The following is a 24,255-nucleotide window of genomic DNA, read 5'->3' on the forward strand; positions in this document are numbered from 1 at the left end:
GCTGCTGCAGAGACCAAGAAGCTATGGATGAAGTGAGGAAGTAGCACACTTCTTAACTGGGCTGCTCATACCATACTGTTCAGAACAGAGGTTAGCTCTCAGCAAGGAGAGAATAGAATAGAATAGAATAGAATAGAATGCCTTTATTGTCATTATACAGGATGTACAATGAGATTGGAGGGCCACTCCTCCAATCTCATTGTACATGAGAGAGAGGAAACAGACGGGAGCACAGCTGAAACAAACCACATAGGATGAAACAAGGGGGTGAAACAAGGGAATGAAACAAGGGAAGTTAAAATAAATACAAAACTCAAGAGACAAATGACCACCACAGTAAAACAGCAATAGTTGACAGACTCACATGTGAACTTGACAGAGATAAGAGTGAGGTAACAGGAAGGGAATCCAAAAGGGAACAAACTAATAATCAACAACAGCTAAGCCAGGAGCTAAGGCACAAAAATTATAAGCACAAACAAATAACAGAAAGCCACATACCAATAATACAAAGGTGCAAAGCTAAAGAACCCCTAAATATCCCACAAACTCAAAACCATGAAACTCCAACCTTCCAATTAGTAGATGACCCGCTTTACCTCCTGAGCCATCATCACTGTAAATGAGCCCATGTTTAAGATTTGGTGATGGGGTAGTGGTTTAAAATGTAGGTCATAGTTTTGAAAAAAACATCTGATATGTCATTCTAGCACATCAAGCAAAATGTCTGTAACTAGTTTGTTTGTCGAGTATTTGCATCTCAACCCTGCATGATAGGTTGTTCATGTTTTTCTTTTGTTTGTTTTGTTTTGTTTTGTTTTGTTTTTGTAGCCCAGAGAGACCAGCCACATCTGGAAGATGCATATGGTGAAGGGTCAGGAGGGTCTGGGTATAAAGATAACAGGGGGGCGTGGCTCCAGACGTTCTCCCCATGGCATTGTCATAGCCCATATAGAGGAGGGGGGTGCCATTTACAGGTACAGTTAGTAACGAAACAATGTATCAAATTTATTGTGTTTTAATAGGTTTAACTCATATTCGTTTACCTGTTTTTGAAACCTTACTAGGTGAATCTTTGCAGTATATGAGAGTATATCTTATTCTGGTAGATTAGTCTTAAAAATGAGGTTAAAGGTTCTTTTTTCATACTGGTTTTATTAGTAGTTTTTCCTTCTTCAAAGGACGATTTTGTTGTTCACCACTATAGTTCCCAAATTTGATAGGATATCACAGACTTGTGTTTTTCAGGGACCTACCAGCTGTTCACATTTAGCTCTTTGAAAGTTGACTAATTTTATCTAGATACTTCTTTGTGCTATCAATAGTGAAAAAGGGGCTTAGAAATTCTGTGTTACTGTCATTAATATGATGCTCTTGGTTATTTTTGCCCTTGATTGTTCCCTTGATCATGATTATTTGTTTATCTGTTTTCAAATCCCAGATATTTTCAAATGTTTAAACGGTTTACAGTCTGTTTCAGCGTTTTGATTGTTTTTACTCTACTTGCATCACAAAAGAGCCTAAAGATGTATCTCATAAAGGCTGATGGGGTATCGTTGTCACCCTGCTGGGCAAGCAGGCAGCCAAATTTTAACTTTATGAACGTAATAACTCGAGATCAATCTGACCAAGAATGTTCAAATTCATATCATAGATGCACCTACTAAACATCTTGGATGACTTCTGACCATAATAATGCCAATCACAGCAAGTGACAGAATTCTTAGTGTTTCATATTTATTATGATTTTAGCGTTCCTTATTCCTCGTTCTTACTGAGCCATTGGTTTTAAATTGCTATGATGAGTAAAATCACTGAGGCTCATGTTCACCCAACATCTACTGAGACCAGTGTTTTCTAGAACTTGGACTTCCAGGGGATCTGTCCCACCTAAAGATTCTAATGCCAGGAAGCTGAAGGGCAGCACTGGCGGCCATCAGTACTTTTAAAATTGATTTCAATCAAGTTAAACAAGTCAAGACATTGTCTGTATACAATGTATTTAGGTTTGGGCACCCTGCATGGTCAGTATTTGGTATCAGCCCTTGTGGCAGGTAATGCAACTTGTACTTATAGTAACAGAAATGAGTGTGTGTGTATGTGTGTGTGTGTGTGTGTGTGTGTGTGTGTGTGTGTGTGTGTGTGTGTACACATGTGCATGCGTGCTTATGTACGTGCATGTGTGTCTCAGGGATGGGCGTCTTCATGCTGGTGATGAGTTGCTGATGATAAATAATCAGTCTCTGGTGGGTCTTACTCATCAGGAAGCTGTTGCTATCCTCCGCTCCACTACAGGTCTGGTCCAGCTGGTGGTGGCTAGTAGGGTGAGTGCACACACACACACAAACACACACACACACACACACACACACACACATACACTCTTTTGGAGTAGTGCTGGGCAATTAATTCAAAATGAATCAAAACTGACATTCAGAACCTCTAATCAGTGTAATCTTGTCCATATCGGATATATGTATGTATGTACGTATGTACCTACGTACATACATACACACATATATCCGATATGTACATTTGTATGTACGTAGTGACCTGTCTTCTATATAAATGTCCAGTATGTTATGACATTTGCATCTCAACCCTGCAGGTATGTATATACGTATGTATGTATGTACCTACGTACGTACAGACCTTTTTGTGTGGAGTTTGCATGTTCTCCCAGTGTTTGCGTGGGTTTCCTCCAGGTACTCTGGTTTCCTCCCACTGTTCAAAGACATGCACTTAATGGGGTTAGGTTAATTGGAAATTCTAAATTGCCCATAGGAGTGAATGTTAGCTGCCTCTCTGTGTTATCCCTGTGACAGACTGGTGACCTGTCCAGGGTGTACCCTGCCTCTCACCCTACAATAGGTGGGATAGGCTCCAGCCTCCCTATAACCCTGAAAAGGATAAACAGAGGAAAATGTATGGAAACCTCCATGGAAAAGACAACTAGAGGCTAAGATCAAGGCAGCATGGGAGTTAGCCAGCTGTCACAGCCAAAATGTCACAGCAGAAATGTGTGATGAAGAAAGGGTTGCCTAAGAAGTACAGCAAGTTGAATACATCAGATGGACTCCACTGAACCATCCAAGGTGTACCAAAAAAAAAAGGCTGAGCAATACTGTAAGAGTATATGGGAGAAGGCTGCAACACGCAACACCAGTGCTCAGTGCCTAGTGGATCTAAGAGCATACCACAGGAACCTCCCTGTACAGGCTCCAATAACCATCACAGTGGCAGACATCCAAGACAGAGTCTCTCATATATATAGTTGGACGGCATGAATACACACCTACTGGCTAAAGAAGTTGACTGCACTCCATGAGTGCCTGGCAGCACAAATGATCCAGCTGTTAATAAATAAGACACCCAGAATGGCTGACCAATGGCTGGACAGTCCTGATCCCCAAGGATCCCCAAAAGGGACCAGTCACATCCAACTACCAGCCAATAACTTGCCTCTGCACAACAGAGTTCCTAGCAGCTAAGATGAACAGGCACGTGGCTCAATACATGAGTGGGGCCCAGAAAGGAAATGGGTGAAACACCAGAAGAGTGAAACACCTGTTACTGGTAGATAAAGTAGTCACTTGAAACTGTAAGACCAGGCTGACCAATCTGTGCACTGCCTAGATTGATTACAAGAATGCCTATGTCTCGATGCCACACACATGGATCCTGGAATGCCTAGAACTGTACAAGATCAACAGGACCCTAAGAACCTTCATTGGGAACTCAATGGGAATGTGGAGAACAACATTAGAGGCCAACTTCAAGGCAGTTGCACAAGTCACCATCAAGTGTGGGTATTACCAAAGAGATGCTCTGTCCCCACTGTTGTTCCACATAGGCCCGAACCCCCTCAGCCAGATCATCAACAAAACTGGCTATAGATATCGATTTCAGAATAGCGCAAACATTAGCTACTTACTCTACATGGATGACATCAAGCTGTATACCAGGAGTGAATGAGATATTGGTTCACTGATCCACACTACTAGGATCTACAGCAATGACATTGGAATGTCATTTGGACTGGAGAAGTGTAGTCCTATAGTTTCAGATTTTTATTTGATTAAAACTTTGAAAACCGTGTATCATTTTCATTCCACTTCACAATTATGTGCTACTTTGTGTTGGTCTATCACATAAAATCTCAATAAAATACGTTTAATTTTGTAGTTGTAAGGTGATGCGATGTGAAAAAGTTTAAGTGATATGAATACTTTTGCAAGTCACTGTACAAGTACCTTAGAATCCCACGGGCCAATGGAAACCATGAAGAGGCCACTAGGAAAGCTGCAACTGCCAAGTACCTGCTGAGAGTAAGGCAATTCCTGAAGAGTCAGCTGAATGGGAAGAACAAGATTTGGGCAATCAACACCTACACCCTGCCAGTTGTCAGATACCCTGCTTGGATAATAATAAGAAGGCTCCTTACCATGCATGGAGGGTTTCATCCCAAATCCAGCACCCTGAGACTGTATACTAAGCAGGAGGAAGGAGGCCAAGGACTAGTGAGTGTCAGAACCACTATCCTAGATGAAACAACAAAGATCCATGAGTACATCAGGAAGATGGCCACAAATGATCACGTGCTTAGTGAGTACCTCGGGCAGTAGAAACCCAAGAAAGAAGAGGAGCAAGAACAGGAACCATCATGAAAGGACAGGCGACTCCATGGCCTGTACCACCGGCAGATTAAAGTGGCTGATATCAAAAAAATCCTACCAATGGCTGGACAAGGGTGGGCTGAAGGACAGCACAGAGGCCCTTTTTCTGCCAGTGCCAGTAGTTGAAGCGTTCAGCGTTTTTTCCACCGTGAACGGACTTGGTGCTCGGCCGAAAAACGGGTTCAACTTGGGCCCCTCAAGCTAGCTGGTCTTGAACCAAGAACGCGTGACAAAAGCAGCAGAAGGGCATGACTCTGCCATCTCAACATAAAGTTTTCTACCTCTATTTCACTGCATGGTGTGTATTACATGAGAAAAGCAATGCGATTTTCACGGCTGTGAATTAGGTTGGGCCCTAAGGCTGAACTTGCTGCTTTGTATCAGTTCATATCACAGGTAAAAGGACACAAAGTGCGTACTTGTTGTCTTGCTCGTAATTGCTGTCTGTGTTTACCTCTGTGCTGCACACGGATGCTGCAGTAGGTTTGTTTTGACCATAAAATATGTTCACAGCACAAGAAAGGGGAGCATGTTCTCCCACGTTTGTGCTCTTCAGTTTCTGTGTCCAGACAAGGACCCGCCCAGACTCATACGCAATGGATCAGTTCACAAAGTGCGGTTGAACCGCGGGCCCATTCTTAAGCATTTAGTCGGTTCATTGAAACCGACACCAGCACTGGCACGAGCACGGGCACCTGTATGTGGTCAAATAAGTGGGAAGTAGACCAAGAGCACATTTGTATACAAAGAACAGCCAATGTGAAAGTCTGCGGGCCAACAGACATGGCTGGCTTGCAGAAGCATACAGCATACAGGGATGGACACCATATCCACAAACGAGCACATTGATACACAGAGTCCAGTTTCTTTAAGTATTTTTCAGGTGCAGTTCTAAAAATCAGGTCACCATAGTCCAGTAAGGGTCCCATTTTAAGTTTGGTCTTGACACAAGCATGTCATTGTGCTCACTGAATGACAATCAATGGTGATACCCAAATATCACAGTTTATGAATATTTTAAATTTTCATAATACGTCCTCTAGTGCGTACTTCCTTCTTTAAAACATAGTACAGAGTGTGTTTTCATGTGACTGCACCCCATCCAGTTTGTAACATAGAAGCATTGTGGAGAAAAATCAAACACCAAGCTGACTCTACAAGTTGAGTAGCTTGTGCCAAATAAAAATGTTGTGTCCATTATTTAGACAATTTTTTTCTTTAGTAAAGACAACATCAAACAAACAAACAAAAAGAAGAAGACAACAGAAAACTGTGAGAAAAATTATTTTGGCAAGCAAAGGTAATGCCACCACTTTGTTACAACACTGGGAGCACAATATTACTGAAATATTATCCCAGATTTAGTAGTTGAACTTATTTACTGTACAAACCTAATGAAATATGAGCGCATATGTTGGCCAAAAGATGCATGGGTGATCCTTTTACAGTGTAGGTTGTCAGCACAGAAGGCGTGTGCGTCTCTTTCCATTGAGGATAACTTAGTATACGACAGAGTAAAAAGGGCTATATTAAGGGTGCATGAGTTAGTGGCTGAAGCCTGCACACAATGTTTACAGCACCTTAGGAAATTGTCAGGCCAGATTGTCATCCACCTTACGCGCTGGTGTACGATGGATGACTGCTTCTCTGCGTGAGTTGATGCTGCTGGAGGAATTCAAGAACTGGGTGCCTGAACGCATATCTGTTTATTTGAATGAAGGTGTCCACTTTGAAGCAAGCTGCTTTTCTGGCAGATGCATTTGCGCTTACACATAAAACTGTTTACCAAAGGTGATCCTCTTTGTGACAATTCCCAACGAGGCAGTGAAATCACTAAGGCCTTGCCAGCTTTCACAGGTGTACAGGCTGAAAAACTGTGCTTTTTCTGTCATAAGCCCAGATATGTGTTGGCTGATTGTCTGGCTTTTAACAACCAAAATCAGGGTCAAAATGGATCAGGGATGAGCTGGGAAATGATCGGAGCTAAACTGGATCTGAGCCTTATTTAGTCTGTGATCTGTGCTGCATTTTGGATCCGTCCTGCTCTGCAAGTGGACTTAGACCTGCTGAGTCATTACAGAGCTTATGATACCTTTGGGTGGTTCTGAATTATATGTGACTGAAACTGGTTTAAGTGATTTTAAGTGGAAAATTTGTTGAGATTCATACTCTGAATTTCAGGCACTGTGCCTTTCTAAATGGTGACAGCCAGGGGCATAGGAATGGGGTTACTATTGGGGGGGACACATATTGGAAACCTGACAGATCCATGAATACTCTGAGCAAAGCATTAAAAAATGATATTTGATCTTTTAATTTCTTCCTTTTCAAATGTTTCTTGGAAAAATATTATTATTGCATGTATAATTTATATATGTATATGTTTTATAATTGTAAGACTTGTAAGACATATGCATAGTTACCAGTGCATAGAAAAATGTTACCAATACATACATAATTGTTACTAACGCATAAATAATTGTTACCAGTGCACACATAGATGTTACAAATGCACACATAAATGTTACAATGCACAGATAAATGTTTCCAGTGCACAGATAAATGTTACCACTGCACAAATAATTGTTACCAGTGCACAAACAAATGTTGCTAGTGCACTAGCATGTTAAAAAAGTTTCATTACAAATGTATGTGAGCTTGGGGGCCCCCTGGTGGTCAGGGGGCCCTAGACAGCAACATATGTCGCCTATGCCTCAGGCAGCTCTGTTCATGGCAACGTTCCTACAGTCCGTTTTTACCTCATTCGAAAGAGTTTCTCACTCCTGCCGCTGTCTCCACCTCCCAAAGCTCAGAGCCGTTCAGAGGGGGGCGGGGGGAGCGCAGTGACATGACTCTATGTTGCGCCTTCAAAATAAAAGTACGCGAGTTAAAGATTTCAAAATCAAGTATTTTTCTCCTCCGCAGTGTAATATTTGGGTGGAACAAATGCGCCTGTCTCCAATATTGGGGGGGACACGTCCCCTCCGGTTCCTGCGCCTATGGTGACAGCCTTTAATGACTGAATCTCAATATGTGAACAGATTTAAACATGAAATGTTCAGAACAGACTGCAGCTACATTTAAAAACTCACTTTAAATAGACTAGTAAACCCCCACACTGCACGCAGGAGACAGGGAACCTACATACAAACATCCTAATCATTCTAATCCATTCTGTACTATAAAATTTGGTGTTCAATTGAACTGTCAAATGTACAAATATATAGGATTGTGGGATTTTTTTTGTATACTAATGTATATTTGTATGCACCATATAGATCTTGGCACTCAGTGCTCAAGGCAATGTGTATGCCAAATTTAATCAAGATTGGTCTTCTCATCTAGGAGGAGATAGGGAATGTACAAACAAACATACATACATTACAATCATTATAGCATGATTTCATTCAGTTTTCAAGTCTTAAAATCATTCTGGTCTCATCTTCACTCAAATATACTCATGACTGAAGGATTGCAAAAGCACGCATTAAGTATACAAAATAGCAAACTAACATCTAATTAGGATTTCAGTGCTTTTACAAGACTGCCAGTCAGCTGGTTCAGGTGACATAAGAGGGGAGAAGTCATGGTTACTATATCCTATTTTTGTTCAGTGTCCCCGGTTTTTTGTAAAGATTTTATAAAACTCGGTGGTGTGTAAAAATGAGACACACAGATACATATTTATTCTTGTCCTTGCAGGAGGAGTCAGATGTGGGTTTCGATCGTTTTCCGTCCACCAGTCTGCCGGACCTTGTTAGCACCTGCAGTTCCTCTTCATCCCTGTCCCAGACTGCTCACACATGCTCCCCCAAGACCTCCAGCAGTAGCACAAGTCTGCACAACCCCTACTTGGTACACACAGATAATATATGCTATTCTTTTGTGTGTTTATGAGTTTTTTTGTAGCACTTTAATTCATTTGCTCCTATCTATAACAGCAACCTGTCTCTCAGATCAGAATTAACCATCAAAGGTAGTAAGTTATTGTCTTTTCACGTCCTCCTGGAGGATCCTGAGGTGTTCCTGGTCCAGACGAGTTGTGTCTGCTTCGGCCTTTCCTCCCATCTGAGACAATCTCAGTGTGGAGGTATCTGGATGTATCCTGATCACACACCTGAGGGTTATACTAAAAATGAAGTTCACCACAGCCAGACTTTCTTTGTGTTCGCTAGCTCGACAAAGCTTAAAACCCCAGACGGAGACAATGGGTATCACACCAGCAGTTATCAACTTTCTCAATTAAACTTGGCTCTCTGCCTCAGGCTGTGTGTGCGCTCAAATTAAACGGGGTGTTTCATGGGTCATATCACTCTTCTGAGTCACACAAAATTATTCCTATGAGTCCCACCTACTGTTATGCCTTAGTCTAGGGCAGGCCTATTCAATTAATTTTTCTTCTGGGCCAGATTTGAAAATTTTGAGAAGACCCCTACTTATATCATTTCTTGAGATTTAACTCTAAATATGCTAACACCTGAACTAAGTCACAAAAATAAATAAAGGAATTCACAATAAAGGCTTTATACTGCATCATTTATTGATGAGCAAAATAATTCAAGTGCATTGCAAATTTTAACATTTGGTCCAAACCTTGACCAGAATATTTTTAACAAGGCATCTATTCACCACACATATGTTTAATAAAAAAAAATGTAATAATAACAACTTTTTGCAACAGTGAAGTCTTCTATAACATTTTAGATGTATTTGCAAAAGTGCATTTGTTGAACTAGAAAGACCAACTGATGCAGTGCATTAAATATTTCAACAAAAGAAACTGCACCAAGTGAACATTTAATAACTGTAAAATTAAAGCTTCTTCTGCATATTCAAAGTAATGCTGACTTAATGAGTTCAGTCTTTGGGGTAAAATAAACAGATTTATCAGTCCAAGCAGGGTTAAAACAGCGATTTTCATTGTCAATTTTACGTTTTTGACCTGTCAGTGATATATTTTGGCGGTTGTCGCACTTGGAGAGAGTATTCTGGGCTGGCGTTGCTAGTGGTGCGTTCAAGTACAAGAGGAAGGGCGGGAATTTTTAAAACTGTCACATCAAATATGATTTAAATGCGTTTTTGCAGCTTACGTTGGGTCAGTCAGGGGGTGGGCCAGTCAAAGGGGGTTCGCGGGCCGGATGTGGCCCCCGGGCCGCTAATTGAATAGCCCTGGTCTAGGGGGTTAGGGAGCACAACAAAAGTTTTAAAAGAGTATCACTGCCCCGGTCCCCAAAACCAGAAGCATAAACTCCAGGGTGTACCAAGGCCAAAATATCAAACAAACCCAGCTATTGCAAGGAAGTGCCACCTAAACCCTGTGTGAAACAAAATCACACAAAAGATGAGTGCCTGTCTCTAACTCCCTAACACAACAAACGAGAGAAAACTGTACAAAAATAAACAGGCAGTTCATCCCTTCTGCTTCAGTGATATTTATAATGGTTAAGCCATTTATAAAATACTATATACAAAGCTGAGGAAAACACAAAGAGTCAGTGCTGTAACACCTACTCCAATCAGAGATGGTTAAATGGGCAATAAAAACTCTAAAAACAACATAAAAATGCATCCCTGTTGCACTGCAAAGGTTATTTTATCACTGGGTGCACTCAAGGTGCTGCTGTAAATTTCTAGGATGACAGCTGCACATTAAAACTTTAAACTGAAATATTTAAACATTAAATGCTACTGTCCCATATCCCAATAAAGGAGACATGGACATTGTTTTAGTTTGTCAGCAGATCAAAGTGACATTAATTTTATTTACTGAAGAGGTATTCTTGGTATGTGTTCTGTGGTAGGTACCAAAGGATTACCAGACAGTCCATAGCTGTATAAAAGAGAAAGTGTGTGTGTGTGTGTGTGTGTGTGTGTGTGTGTGTGTGTGTGTGTGTGTGTGTGTGTGTGTGTGTGTGTGTGTGTGTGTGATCTTTGCAGCTTAACAGCCTGGAAAACCTGGAAGAACAAAATCAGGGAGAAACACCCAAAATATCCTGCTGCAGCCCCACATCCATGAAGCTGTGCAGCAGATCCCAGGGTTGGTATTTCCCAGAAACACATGGTTCAGTAACATCAAAATGGTTGTTAGAGAGGAAACCTTGCATCTATTCGTAACCAAAGTTTGGCCAGTTTCATTTTGAACATCTGTCTAATAATTATGTGTCACAATGTGAATGAATCCTGAAAGATTCAAAATGGTTTATTCCCTTTTCTGGGCTCAGGAGGGAGCAGTCGACTGGAATCAGTGGGTGAGGATGATGAACTGTTTGTGGAGAATGGAGAGAGTGCCTATGAAGTGGTGGAGAAGCCTCTGCCTGGCCAGCGTAAACACTCCTTACCTCAACAGTTAGATACTGCTGGAGTGAGACAGGTCAGTCTGTATCCATGTAAGCCACCTTTAGCGTGTTAGATGAAAAAAGACATCTCGTAAGAAATAGCACCACAACACTCGTGTGTGAAAATTACAGGAACATACACGTGACATCTCAATGACTCTTCTCACCCCCATGTGCACACAAACATAGACAGATCAAAGCCTGCTCACTCATTGTGCCCTGACTGTCATGACAACCATGACATGGAGAGCTTTACTAATTGCTGTGTGACTGAGAGGTTAACTGAAAAAAATAAATCAGAATCAGATTCACAGCCTCTTAATGGCATGTGGGTGATGGCATCTACACAGCAAACCTCATATACATTAATATAGAGCTACAGCTTCAAAACTTAATGAGTCCAAAAAACAAAAACAAAAAACAGGTATCATCAAGTGTGAAGCAGTAATGAAAATAACCCAGAGCCTCAGTGAATGAAAGTCTGATCACTGTGTAACTATTTGGAAATTAATTTGTTAAACTTTGTTTTGTTTCTTATATTCATTCACTTTCCAGGAATATCAGATAATTAAGAAGTCAGCTCGCTCACTGAGCACTGTTCAAGTGGAATCTCCATGGCGACTGGCACAGCCATCCATTATCTCCATTATAGTACTAATGAAAGGCCAGGGCAAGGTAAGTGCACTCATTTGGCGTGTACATGAATCAAGCTCAGACTTATGTGTATGGCAGCTAAGAGCCTCTAAACAGAGCCATCTGTGTGCTGTTAATGTATCCTGACATGATTTACTAACATTGTACTCTGTTTCATCTTAATGATCTATTAATGAAAAGCTTTTTTAAAAAATTAGAAATAACAATTTTCCACCATAATTCTAGTAAAACAAGGTTCATATTGTTGTGCGAATGTAGATTGGGTGCGTGTTAAGCTGTTAGTATAGACTAAGCTGTGGGACATCATGTTAACGTATCCCCAAAGCACCTCTCTAATAAGCTATGGGTGGATGGAGCTGTATGGGATGGACTTGCAGAGCTTAAATATTCAGTTATCAGAATGCTAAGTTGCAGAACTTCTTTCAAAATTGACATGACAACATATCATAATCAAAATCAGAATATCTGAATCAGAGAAATCTGTTATAAAAATGTTTAAGCAGCTGAAACATTTATTTGTATATAATTATATAGCAGTAGTACAACTAAAATCACTAAAATACACTTTTAAAAAATATAACAACTATAACTGACTAGATGCTCAGTCATCTGCCAGAGTCTGAAGTCCACTCTTCTATGATTGATGTTTGACGCTCCAGTTGTACACTGGTCACATTGGTCCTCTCATACATAATGTATAATGATATAGATGCCATTTTAAATGACACACATGGCCTCAATTACTCTAATCACCAACATGATGAGCTCACAACCCTACAACAAGTTGATGCAATGTGCCAGTGTGTAGTTTAAACTGTAGAAACTGTACCAGGCTAAATTCATGTTCACTTCAATTAATTTAGCACCAACTCACAACAACAGCTGCGTGAGGCAGCTGTTGGAAAAGCATATAGTGTTGGACAAACTACAGGAGAGGGAAAAGGCAAAATTTAATGCCATACAGCACTGGCATACAAATGCATCAGGAGTGAAAAGAGGTGAATGATGGGGAAATGCTGAGTGCGTCATGGAGTCCCCCTGCAGCACTTAGAGTATGAATGAATCTAAACAATAAATATCCCAAAGCAGCAATATGAGGGCAAGAAGTTTGGCAGTGCACAGGTGTTACTATGAAGCAGGAAGGAGAAGCAGATTCCTGGTCATCAGTTGCCTCTTGTGTATTGTATTTAATTTTACACCCCCCCTGCCTCATTGTATTAACTATGTACAGCTAGTTTGCCCCACCTGCCTCCACTTCCCTCAGTTTGCTTTGCCATGTTGTACTTTTTCCCAGGGTTTCTTGGACGTTTTTGCTTTAATTTTAGATTTATGTTTTGGATTTATGACTGCTGCTTAATAAGTCCACACAGACTACACAACTACAACAATTACACACTTTCAGTAGCTCTGTAACCATCCATCCATCCATCCATCCATCCGCTTCCGCATATCCTGTTCAGGGTCGCGGGGGGGCTGGAGCCTATCCCAGCTGTCATAGGGCGAGAGGCAGGGTACACCCTGAACAGGTCGCCAGCCTGTTGCAGGGCCAACACAGAGTTACAGACAACCTTTCACACTCACATTCACGCGCTCAGTCACACCTATGGGCAATTTAGTGTAGCCAATTAACCTAACCCCAGTAAGTGCATGTCTTTGGAATGTGGGAGGAAACCGGAGTACCCGGAGGAAACCCACGCAAGCACGGGGAGAACATGCAAACTCCACACAGAGAGAGGGAGAGGCCTGGGCCAAGGTGAAATCGAACCCAGGCCTTCCAGATGTTATTCTAACTGTGAGGCAGCAGTGCTAACCACTACGCCACCATGCTGCCCCTAGCTCTGTAACCATGACTTCAAATCTTTATTGTCATTGTACAGACAAGTTGCACAACAAAATCATTCCTCAAAACAGATTAAAAAAGTTTGAAAGTAATAAAACATTATACATAATAAAATTAAAAGAGACCCAGCCCCAATACACACACACACACACACACTGCCGCCACCACCACCATGTTACTTTCCATTTAACAGCACAAAGTTCATTTCAGTGATGGCTCTGGCATAAAAGCTGTTTCTCAGTCTGTTATGGAGTTAATTATAGAGTTCCATAGAGTTTGGTGCTAAGACCAATTCTATTTATACTATACATGCTTCCCTTAGGCAGAATTATTAGAAAGAATTGCATACAATTTCATTGCTATGCAGATGATACCCAGCTTTATCTATCGATGAAGCCAGATGACGCACATCAATTAGTTAAACTGCAGGAATGTCTTATTGCTTCAAAATTCAGATATAATTGAAGTTATTGTACTCGGCCTTATAAACCATGGTCTCTAACCAGATAGTTACTCTGGATGGCATTACTTTGGCCTCCAGTAACACTGTGAGACGTCTTGGAGTCATTTTTGAGCAGGATATGTCCTTCACTGTACATATTAAACAAGTCTGTAGGACTGCTTTCTTGCATTTGCGCAATATATCGAAAATTAGAAACATTTTGTCTCACCGTGATGCCAAAAAGCTAATTCATACATTTTATTACTCCTGGCTCGATTGTTGTAATTCATTACTATTAGGCTGTCCTAAAAGCTCCCTGAAAAGCCTTCAGCTGGTGCTAAACGCTGCAGCTAGAGTACTGACAGGGACTAGAAAGACAGAGCATATTACTCCTATATTGGTTTTTCTTCATCGACTCCCTGTTTAATTCAGAATTGAATTTAAAATTCTTTTCCTCATGTACAAGGTCTTGAATAATCAGGCCCCATTTTATCTTAAAGACCTCATAGTATCACCCCAACAGAGCACTTCGCTCTCAGACTGCTGGCTTACTTGTGGTTCCTAGAATGCTTAAGAGTAGAATGGGAGGCAGAGCCTTCAGCTTTCAGGCCCCTCTTCTGTGGAACCAGCTCCCAGCTTGGATTTAGGAGAGAGACACCCTATCTGTTTTTAAGATTAAGCTTAAAACTTACCTTTTTGATCAAGCTTATAGTTAGGACGGGATCAGATGACCCTGAACCATCCCTTAGTTATGCTGCAATAGGCCTAGGCTGCTGGGGGGTTCCCATTATGCACTGAGTGTTTCTTTTTCGTGCATCTCTTTAACTCTGTGTGTTTATATGAATGTGTGTAAAAGTTGGCTGTAGAAGGAAGTGCTTGTATGAATGGCTGTGAATGAGTAAATGCAAACGTGTTGTATATAGCGCTTTGAGTGCTCATACCATAATCCCCCCTCCACCAAACTTGGCACAATGCAGTCAGACAAGTACCGTTCTCCTGGCAACCACCAAACTGAGACTTATCCATCAGATTGCCAGACAGAGAAGTGTGATTCATCACTCCAGAGAACACGTCTCCACTTCTCTCTAGTAGCAGTGTGCTTTACACCACTGCATCTGACACTTTGCGCTTGGTGATGTACGTTTTGGATGCAGCTTCTCAGTCATGGAAACCTCTTACATGAAGCCCTCAATGCTCTGTTCTTGAGCGAATCTGAAGGCCACATGAAGGTTGAAGGTCTGTAGCGACTGATGCTGCAGAAAGTTGATGACTTCTGTTTACTATGTGCTTCAGAATCTGCTAAACCCTCTCTGTAATTTTATGTGGCTTACCGCTTCCTGGCTGAGCTGCATTCCCAATCGCTTCCACTTTGTTCTAATACAGCTAACAGTTGAATGTGGAATATTTAGTAGTGAGGAAATTTCACTTCTGGACTTGTTGTAGCTGTAGCCACGGAAGTGATTGGAACACCTGACTTCAATGATTTGGATAGGTGAATGAATTTTTTTGGCAATATAGCACACTGTTTGTCACACTTTCAGTATCTCAGTAACTGTGCAACATATTGACGTCAAACTTGTATAATAGATGCGCAAAAGATATAATCTCTCCAGTGTGTACTGGTACTGTACTGCCCCGGGGTCTAGGGCACTCTTCACCCTATCTCCGCTTGGCCTGCTGGTTCCTGTCAGCTGCCTCCGTAATCCCACAGGCTAAACAAGCCCAATAAGACTCCTTTTACAGCTTGATGGCTATCTTGACCTCCGGTGTCAACCATCTGGTTAGGGGCCACAGCTCTGTGCAGCAGCCTCATCAATGGAGGTGCAGATCATGGTCCATTCAGACTTGATGTACTTAGCCTCCCTCAGAATGCTGTTGAATTTCTGTTGGAGATCTTGTGGAGTGTGGCTTCTGCCAGGCAATCCCAGCGGACTCTCACGATATGCTTAGGTGCGCCAGGTCTGTCTAGCATCCTCCCCCGCCACATGATCCAACTCAGTACCAGGTGATATTCAGTTGACAGCTTAGCTCCTCTCATCACTCGAGTGTCCAGAAAATACGGCCACAGATGATGATACAATTACAAAATTGATCATTGACCTGTAATCTAGGGTGTCCTGGTGCCATGTGTACTTATGGACGGGGTTATGTTCAAACATGGTATGTTCAAACATGTTCACTAGATGGATACCCTCGAGCACCCCACCCAGTGACTCCAAGCAGGCTGGATACTCTGAACTGTTATTTGGCACATAAGCACAGACAACAGTCAGGACCTGTTCCCCGGCCTGAAGGTGTAGGGAAGCAACCCTCTTGTCCACCAGTGAAAACTCTGACATACAGGGAACAAGCCAAAGGGATTCAAGGATACCCACCCCAGCTTGCCGCCTCTCACCGAGGGCAACTCCAGACTGGAAAAGAGTCCAGCCCCTTTCCAGGAAACTGGTTCCAGAGCCCAGGCCATGAGTTGAGGTGAGCCTGGCTATATGTAGCCGGTATCTCTCAAGCAGTCAGTCTGCCAGGACCTCCGCCCTTGGTCACCACCTGACACATTGCACCCAACCCCTATGGTGCCTCCTGCAGGTCATGGGCCTATGGGAGCATGGGCCGATGTCTCCTCTTCAGGCTGCACCGGGCTGGGTACCCTGGCCTAAGGCCTGGTCACCAGATGCTTTCCCTCAAGGTCCCTGACCGGGATAGGGTTGCCAGGGCTCCACCCTAGAGCCAGACCTGGGTATATTGTTCCCTTGACTGTTCATCCATAGGGGTAATTTTTTTAAAAATTTCATATAGATGAATATACTTTCTCACAAGCCTTTGAGCAAGCAAAACGTGTTCTTTGGAGCACTCTTGTATGTAGTTTTGTCTTTTTTTTTTTTTGAAGCAGTATGTCTGGGAAAACTTCCTACCTTATATCTAGCAATACAGTTAAGCTGATCTTGTCATCAGCAAAACTTTTTCAACAGTAACCTCAAACTTTTGCTTTAATGTGTGACTATTAAACAAAAACAAGTGAAGCAAGCTAAAAGTGAACCCTTTAATACTGGGTTTCTGTCGTTCTTTCTGGCATTTACTGAAATGTCACTTCCACAGGGCCTTGGATTCAGTATTGTCGGTGGACAGGACTCAGCACGTGGTCAGATGGGCATTTTTGTCAAAACAATTTTCCCTTATGGTGCCGCAGCAGCTGATGGACGACTGAAAGAGGGTATCCATTCCTGTTCATTCTGTGTTACTGAACTGAGAATTAAAAGTGTTGATAGTGATTGATCTATTCTCATTAAAAGCCTGTCTCACACTGATTATATGCTTCCCCATATAGGAGACGAGATTCTAGAGGTCAACGGAGAGTCTCTTCATGGGCACACACACCAACAGGCTATCCAGACCTTCAAGGTTGTTTAAATCTTATCAACAATGCAAAGAAAATTAAAATTGCAATGTAGAACCTTTGTCTCCTCCTTCTGGCAGAGACAGTAATTACACAAATGCCACTGACATGTACAGTCAATTGCTGCCATATAGTTAGGCTCATAACTTGCTTGAACAAAGATGCTGTTTTTGTAGTTTTGCCTCTGTACACTATCACTGTGGATTTTAAATCAGTCAATATGATTGAAGTGCAGACTTTCAGCTTTAATTCAAGGGGATTTATTAACCTTTTTCGCTAACTGTTTAGGAATTATAGCCATTTTATACATGGCCCTGCATTTTCAGAGTCGCAGAATTAATTGGACAAACTAACATATCTTTTAATATAAAAATTGTTTTTAATACTTAGATAAAAATCCTTTGCAGTCAGCGAGTATCTGAAATCTAGAACCCACTAAATGCTGTGTTTCCTGCCTTGAGAGGCTCATCCAGGCCTCTGTTGTAGCCATCTTCAGTTGCTACTTGTTTGTGGGTCACTTTGTCTTCAGGTTTGTTTTCATTATCTTAAAAGCATGCTCTATCTTGTTGAGATAAGGTGGCTGACTTGACCTTTGAAGCATATTCACTTTCTTTGCCTTGATAAAATATTGGGTTGCTTTTGCAGTATAGTTCGGGTGATTATCCATTTGAACTGAGAAACACCATCCAGTTTTGCAGCATTTGACTAAATCTGAGCAGGCAGTATAGCCATATACACTTTAGAATTCATCCTGTTACTTCTATCAGCAGCATTTAATCAGCAGCACACTAGTGACCTAGTTCCATTGGCAGCCATACAGGCCCATGCCATAACATTGCATCCACCCTTTTTTACAGATAATGATTTCTTCAGATTATGAGTTGTTCCTTCCCCATACTTTTCTCCTTTCATCCATTCTGGTGTAAGTTCTTGGTTTCATCTGCCCAACAAAATTTTTTTAACTAGAAGTAGGCAGGCTATTTTCATTTTTTTCTAGTATAGTCTTATCTGGCCTATTCTTAAGCGTAACCAGTGGTAATCAACATGATCATTACACTGATCAGGCATGACACTATGACCACCTGTTTAATACTCTGTTCGTCCCTCTTTTGCTGCCAAAAGAGCCATGACCCATTGGGGTGTGGACTCCACTAGATTCCTGAAGGTGTGCTGTGGTATCTGGCACCAAGATGTTAGAAACAGATCCTGTAAGTCCTGTGAGTTGCGAGTTGCGAGCTCCATGGGTTGGACTTGTTTTTCTAGCACATCCCAGATATGCTTAATTGGACTGGGATCTGGGAAGTGTGGAGGTCGAGTCAACACTTCAAACTCGTTATTGTGCTCTTCAAACCATTCCTGAACCATTTTTGCTTTGTGGAAAGACACATTATACTGTTGAAAGGGGTCACAGCCATCAGGGAATATTGTTTCCATGAAAGGAGGTACATGGTCTGAAACAATGCTTAAGTAGGTGGAATGTGTCAAAGTAACAGCTACACGGATGGCAGAATGTCAGGATCCAAGGTTTCCATGCATCACACTGCCTCTGCTGGCTTACCTTCTTCCCACAGTCCATCCTGGTGCCGTGTGTTCCTCAGGTAAATGATACACATACACGCGGCCATCCACACGATGCAGAAGAAAATATGATTCTTGACACCAGGCCACAATCTTCCATTTTTTCGTGGTCCAGTTCTGATGCTCACATACCATTGTTGGTGCTTTCAGCAGTGGACAGGGATCAGCATGGGTACCCTGACTGGTCTGCAGCTATGCAACCCCATATGCAAAAAATTACGATGCACTGTGTATTTGGAAACCTTTCTATCAGAACAAGCATTAACATTTTCATCAGTTTAGGTTATCTGCTTGATTAGACAACACAGGCTAGCCTTCACTCCCCACATGTGTCAGTGAGCCATGGCGGTCCATGACCCCATCACTGGTTCACCACTGTTCGTTCTTTGGAACACTTTTGATAGATACTGACCACAACAGACAGGGAACACCCCACAAGAGCTGCAGTTTTGAAGATGCTCTGACACAGTCATCTATCCATCACAATTTGGCCCTTGTCAAACTCACTCAAATCCTTATGCTTGCCCATTTTTCCTCCTTCTAACACATCAACTTTGAGAACAAAAAGTTCACTTGCTCCATAATGTATCCCACCCACTAACAGGTGTCATGATGAAGAGATAATCAATGTTATCCACTTCACCAGTCAGTGGTCATAATGTTGTGCCTGATCAGTGTAATTATTGTTGATATCCATTAATTTTCTAATGTACTGTTTTACAAAAGAGCATAAAAAATCAGCACATTATTATTTTTTGAATAAGAAACTAATTTACAGTTATTTCAGTAAGGAGAGCTCATTGGGAGAAATTGAACAAAATTTATTGATAATACAGATAGTTGTTTGGCGATTAGCCTCTAACAGCCCAGTGAAGCTGAAGGGAATCCCAGTAGAGATAATGCAGGACCTCCCACTGTCTAGAAGCTGGTGGTGGTGGAGACTAAGATGGAGGCTTGGAAGGAGCTCTTGGGTGTTGAAGGTGAGGGGGTGGGTTGCATAAATTAATCTGAAAGGGAGAGTGACAGGTAAGCAGTGATATTTAAAGCACACTAAGCGGAGGCTGATTGGCTCGAGGAAGGCAGGCAGAAAGATGATTGTACAAAATATTTTGTTTTTTTGGCTATTATCGGGGTATTATAGTTAACGAAAACTGAAATTGAAAAAACATTGTCGCCCTGCCAGCACTCCTAGGTGGGCCCCATATGGGATAAGCAAGGGCAAACATTATGGGCCCCATAAGGTTTTGTCCGCAGTTTCCATGGTGGCCCTACATGGGTTTGCCCAGATAGATTTTAACCGGCCCTGAATATGTGTTCATTCGGACCCATACGGTCCATGCATGCATGGGCTATGCATGGACCCTGCATGGACCTCATGTAAGTCAACCGTCTGGGTCCCAATGAACACATATTCAGGGCACCATGCAATCAGTGGTTTTCAGTGAAACCAATGTGGGACTTCGCCCCATTCTATCAAGTGAGCTATTGAGGCCACCTGAAGAAAGGTGTTGCATTATAAAGAAGGAAATGTTGGTGATGTAATCCACCTCCTCTGTTCAATGATGGTTTTTCACAGCGGACATAGATGCTTCTTTTACTCCTCTTTCAAACCATCTGTCTTCCTGGTCCAAAATGTGAACACTGGCATCCTCAAAAGAGTGTCCTTTCTCCTTTCAGTGCAGATGTGCAGCTGAGTCTTGTCCTGTCGAGGTGTCTCTTCTATGTTGTGCCATGCGTTTGTGAAGAGGCTGTTTGGTTTCTCCAATGTAGAGATCTGACCACTCTTCATTGCACTGGACAGCATACACTATGTTGCTTATCTTGTGCTAGGGACTTTTGTCCTTGGGATGGACCAGTTTTGCCTTGGTGTGACTAAGTTTGAAGTATACTGGGTTGTCTTTTGCTTGGAGTTTCTCTGACAATAAGGGATGACAATGTGGTTCCGCTTGTCATTCTCATTCTCCCTAGTTCTTTTCTGACCTTCTTTCCTGTGCAATAAACAGTCCTAATCACACACACATTCATGCTTTTATCTATAGCTAACATTCACATACACACACTCACATTCTGATGGCTGAAACTCTGTGTTCAGTATCGTGCCCAAGGATACATTGACACATGAACTGTAGGAGCTGGGGAAATGATCTACCAACCTTCCAATTGGTAAACAACCCACTCTCCCACCTGGGCCACAGCTGCCACAAAGTGCACAAGAGAGGTACATGTAAAAAGAGAGTGCAGGCAGGGTGGAGTGGGTGGAGACAAGTGTCAGGGGTGATTCAGTCTTCCTGCTATCCTTCTGTCATGAAAGGGAAGGTTTACATGACAGCAATAAGGCCTGATATGATGTAAGGTTTCAAGACTGTGGCACTGACAAAAAGACAGGAGGTGGAGCTGGATGTTAAGATTTTCACTGGGGGTGATCAGGATGGACATGATTAGAAATGACTGCTCAGGTTAAGCAGTTTGGAGACAAAGTTTGAGAGACAAGGCTAAGATGATCTGGACATATGCAGAGAAGGGATAGTGGATATAATGGACAAAAGATGTTGAATATGGAGGAGGAAAAGAGGAAAACCGCAGATGCGCTTCATGCATGTAGTGAAGGAGGACATGCACATGTTTGGTGTGACAGAGGAAGATGCTAGGGATAGGATGAGATAGAGGCAGGTGATCCTCTGTAGCAACCTCTAAAGGGACCAACAGAAAGATCTATTAATGTTACAGACAGGCAGGACTTATAATGTTTGCTGCTTTGCTCCTGTGGTATCATTTTACTAGCCATACTACCCATCACTGAAAAAAGTCCCATTTTTTTCAGATTTCCTCCTGCAACTTCTCTCAGCCCATGCCGTAACATTACCTCTTATGTTTCACGGGTAATGTGGTACAGTGTGCTTCAAATTGTGAGCTGTTTCTCTCCTCCTTCATCCCCTTCCCATTAACCCGGTACAAGTTAATTTTGGTTTCATCTGTGTATAATGTTCTTCAGAATTGTGGAGGCTCTTTTAGATGCTTTCTGACAAAATCTAATCTGGCCTTCTTGTTTTTAAGTGTAACCAGTTGTTTGCACCTTGCTGTCAACCCACCGTATTTACATTCATGAAAACATCTCATGACCGTAGACTAACAGTGATACACTTACCTCCTCAAGAGTGTTCCTTACTGGGTTAGATGTTGTGAATTTGTTTTTCTTAAACATGAAAATAATTCTGTCATCATGCACTGTCTTCTGTGGTCTTTCAGGCCTTTTGGTGTTGCTGATCTGGCCAGTGCATTCATTATTTTAAAGAACAAATCAGATTGTTGATTTGGTCACTTCTGAAATGTTTGCTCTGATTTATTTTTTCAGCTAAACGATATTGGTTTAATGTGAAAAGCTATAAAATACAAATTCAACACTTTAAATTGACTTCAGATATGTCTGCTGCTTTTGTCATTAAATAATAATGGAACAGGCCATGAAACTTCTCGTTAGTCAATTGTCCAATTATTTTTGAGCCTCTAAAAATGGAGGGATTGTATAAAAATGGCTGTAATTACTAAAGAGTTTTTGTAAAACCCCTTCAATTTAAGGAGACAATCTGAACTTCAAACACAGTGATTGTTTGATTTAAAATCCACTGCAGTGGGTTACAGAGGCAAAACTACCAAAAAATGTTTATTTGTTTTTTTGTTTGTTTGTTTTTTATCTTGAGCATCCGAAGCTCCAGTTAAAAAGGACAGTTAATAGATTTCTCCAGCATAGTCTGATTAGCCTACATCATCTGAATTGCTGTGGTTTCTCTAGTAACACACATCTTTACTGGTGCTGCAGCATCACAGTGTTGCCACAGACAGCAGATGTACACCTCTGGGATAATGGCAGCTGCAGAGTGTTTTACTTGGTGCTGATCAGCATTGTGCAACTTTTTTGTGACATGATATATATATTTTTAACATTTTCTATAATGTTTCTGACGGTGCATTTTTTTTCCATCATGTTTTTCTTTCACTAAATAACACAAAGCACTAGATTTAAAATCATAGCATACAATTTTTAAGGACATCATGCTTGTCACACTAATGCATTTTTCCACATGTTAATTCATATTTTGTCCCCATTATGATAAAATTAACACTGACAAGGATAGCTGTGCTGGAGGTGGGGGGACATTTCTCACATTTACCCAAAGGGCAAGACTGTCAGTTCAATTTCTGATCCTGACCCGAGCAGATATTCTTATTGCTTCCACACTCACCCCCACACTGTACCCCCTCAATGTGGTTCTAACATCAGTTTCTGAAGTTCAGGCATAAGATTAAAGCTTCAACTATTTTCATTTCCACTTTATTAACACTGAACCTCATTTACAGCAACTTAAGAAAGGGGTGGTGACACTTACCATTCGAACCCGGCTGCGCAGCCCCAGCCTGACGCCATGTCCGACCCCCACCCTCCTCAGCTGTTCCAATTCACCCAAATCTAATGCCAGTGGAAGTACACATGTTCCATCAGGGTTGGAAGAGGCTGATGGTCGCAGGGGCCCTGGTCCAGGTCCAAAAGACTGCATTGTCATGGAGGTTACACTTAATAAAGGTAAGCTTATTTAATGGAACCCAGAAACACATTCAGATATCATTGGTTGATTTTCTGTGTGAAGATGTGTTGCTGCCACTAGAATGCATCTGACTTGTGGTCAGTTTGCATACAAATTGTATTGTAGCAGGACATAAACGGAAGCACAGCTGAGTGAAAGTACCAAAACATATTAATTGTTTTATTATATATTATGTTCTATGTATTTTATATGTTCACAGCAGTTTCACCAATGCATACAGTATTTAAAGTTTATGTGTAAGCTTGTTTTTTGAATTTTGATGTATGGGATTGGTTTTGTATAATATTTGTCTGTGTAATCACTGTTAATTAAATAGCTGCCTATTTTGGCCAGGGTGCTCAGGAATGCTGTTTTCCTGGTTAAATAATTAAAAAAAAAAAAATAAAATTAAAATCAGTCATGTCAATATGAAAATACATCTCTTACCTAGCCTCTTTAGACAAAGGCCAATATTTTTGAGCTTCTGGTTTGGTCAGCAGATTTCTGGTGAAAGACTTTTGTGCCATCCACTTATCACTGTTTTCTAATGCATAATAAATTAAAATAAAGCTAATTAAAAAACAAATTGGCATGGTGGTTTTGAGGCTGTATTTTTGCTCTCCAAACTGACTGTGTACCTACCTAGAGCCAAATAATTTGTCAATCGAACTCAGACTACAAATGAAAATCAGAAAACTACCAGTAGCAAAGGATCTCTTGTCCCTTGTCTACAGATTCTACATTTTCATGTGCAGATAT

General features: G+C 41.5%; 1 protein-coding gene across 2 annotated transcripts in view; it reads left to right on the plus strand.

Annotated features, from left to right (window-relative positions):
* pdzd2 (PDZ domain containing 2) overlaps positions 1-24,255 on the plus strand; it is a 77,166-nt gene that overhangs the window by 31,457 nt on the left and 21,454 nt on the right. For both annotated transcript variants that reach the window (XM_030723468.1, XM_030723467.1), the window contains exons 6-14: positions 832-977; positions 2,192-2,324; positions 8,379-8,531; positions 10,614-10,713; positions 10,898-11,046; positions 11,567-11,686; positions 17,041-17,155; positions 17,270-17,343; positions 23,273-23,495. In XM_030723468.1, the coding sequence (XP_030579328.1) occupies positions 832-977; positions 2,192-2,324; positions 8,379-8,531; positions 10,614-10,713; positions 10,898-11,046; positions 11,567-11,686; positions 17,041-17,155; positions 17,270-17,343; positions 23,273-23,495 (1,213 nt within the window). The remainder of the gene's footprint in view (positions 1-831; positions 978-2,191; positions 2,325-8,378; positions 8,532-10,613; positions 10,714-10,897; positions 11,047-11,566; positions 11,687-17,040; positions 17,156-17,269; positions 17,344-23,272; positions 23,496-24,255) is intronic.

Source organism: Archocentrus centrarchus, unplaced genomic scaffold (genome assembly GCF_007364275.1).
Source record: "Archocentrus centrarchus isolate MPI-CPG fArcCen1 unplaced genomic scaffold, fArcCen1 scaffold_26_ctg1, whole genome shotgun sequence".
NCBI classification, from domain to species: Eukaryota; Metazoa; Chordata; class Actinopteri; order Cichliformes; family Cichlidae; genus Archocentrus; species Archocentrus centrarchus.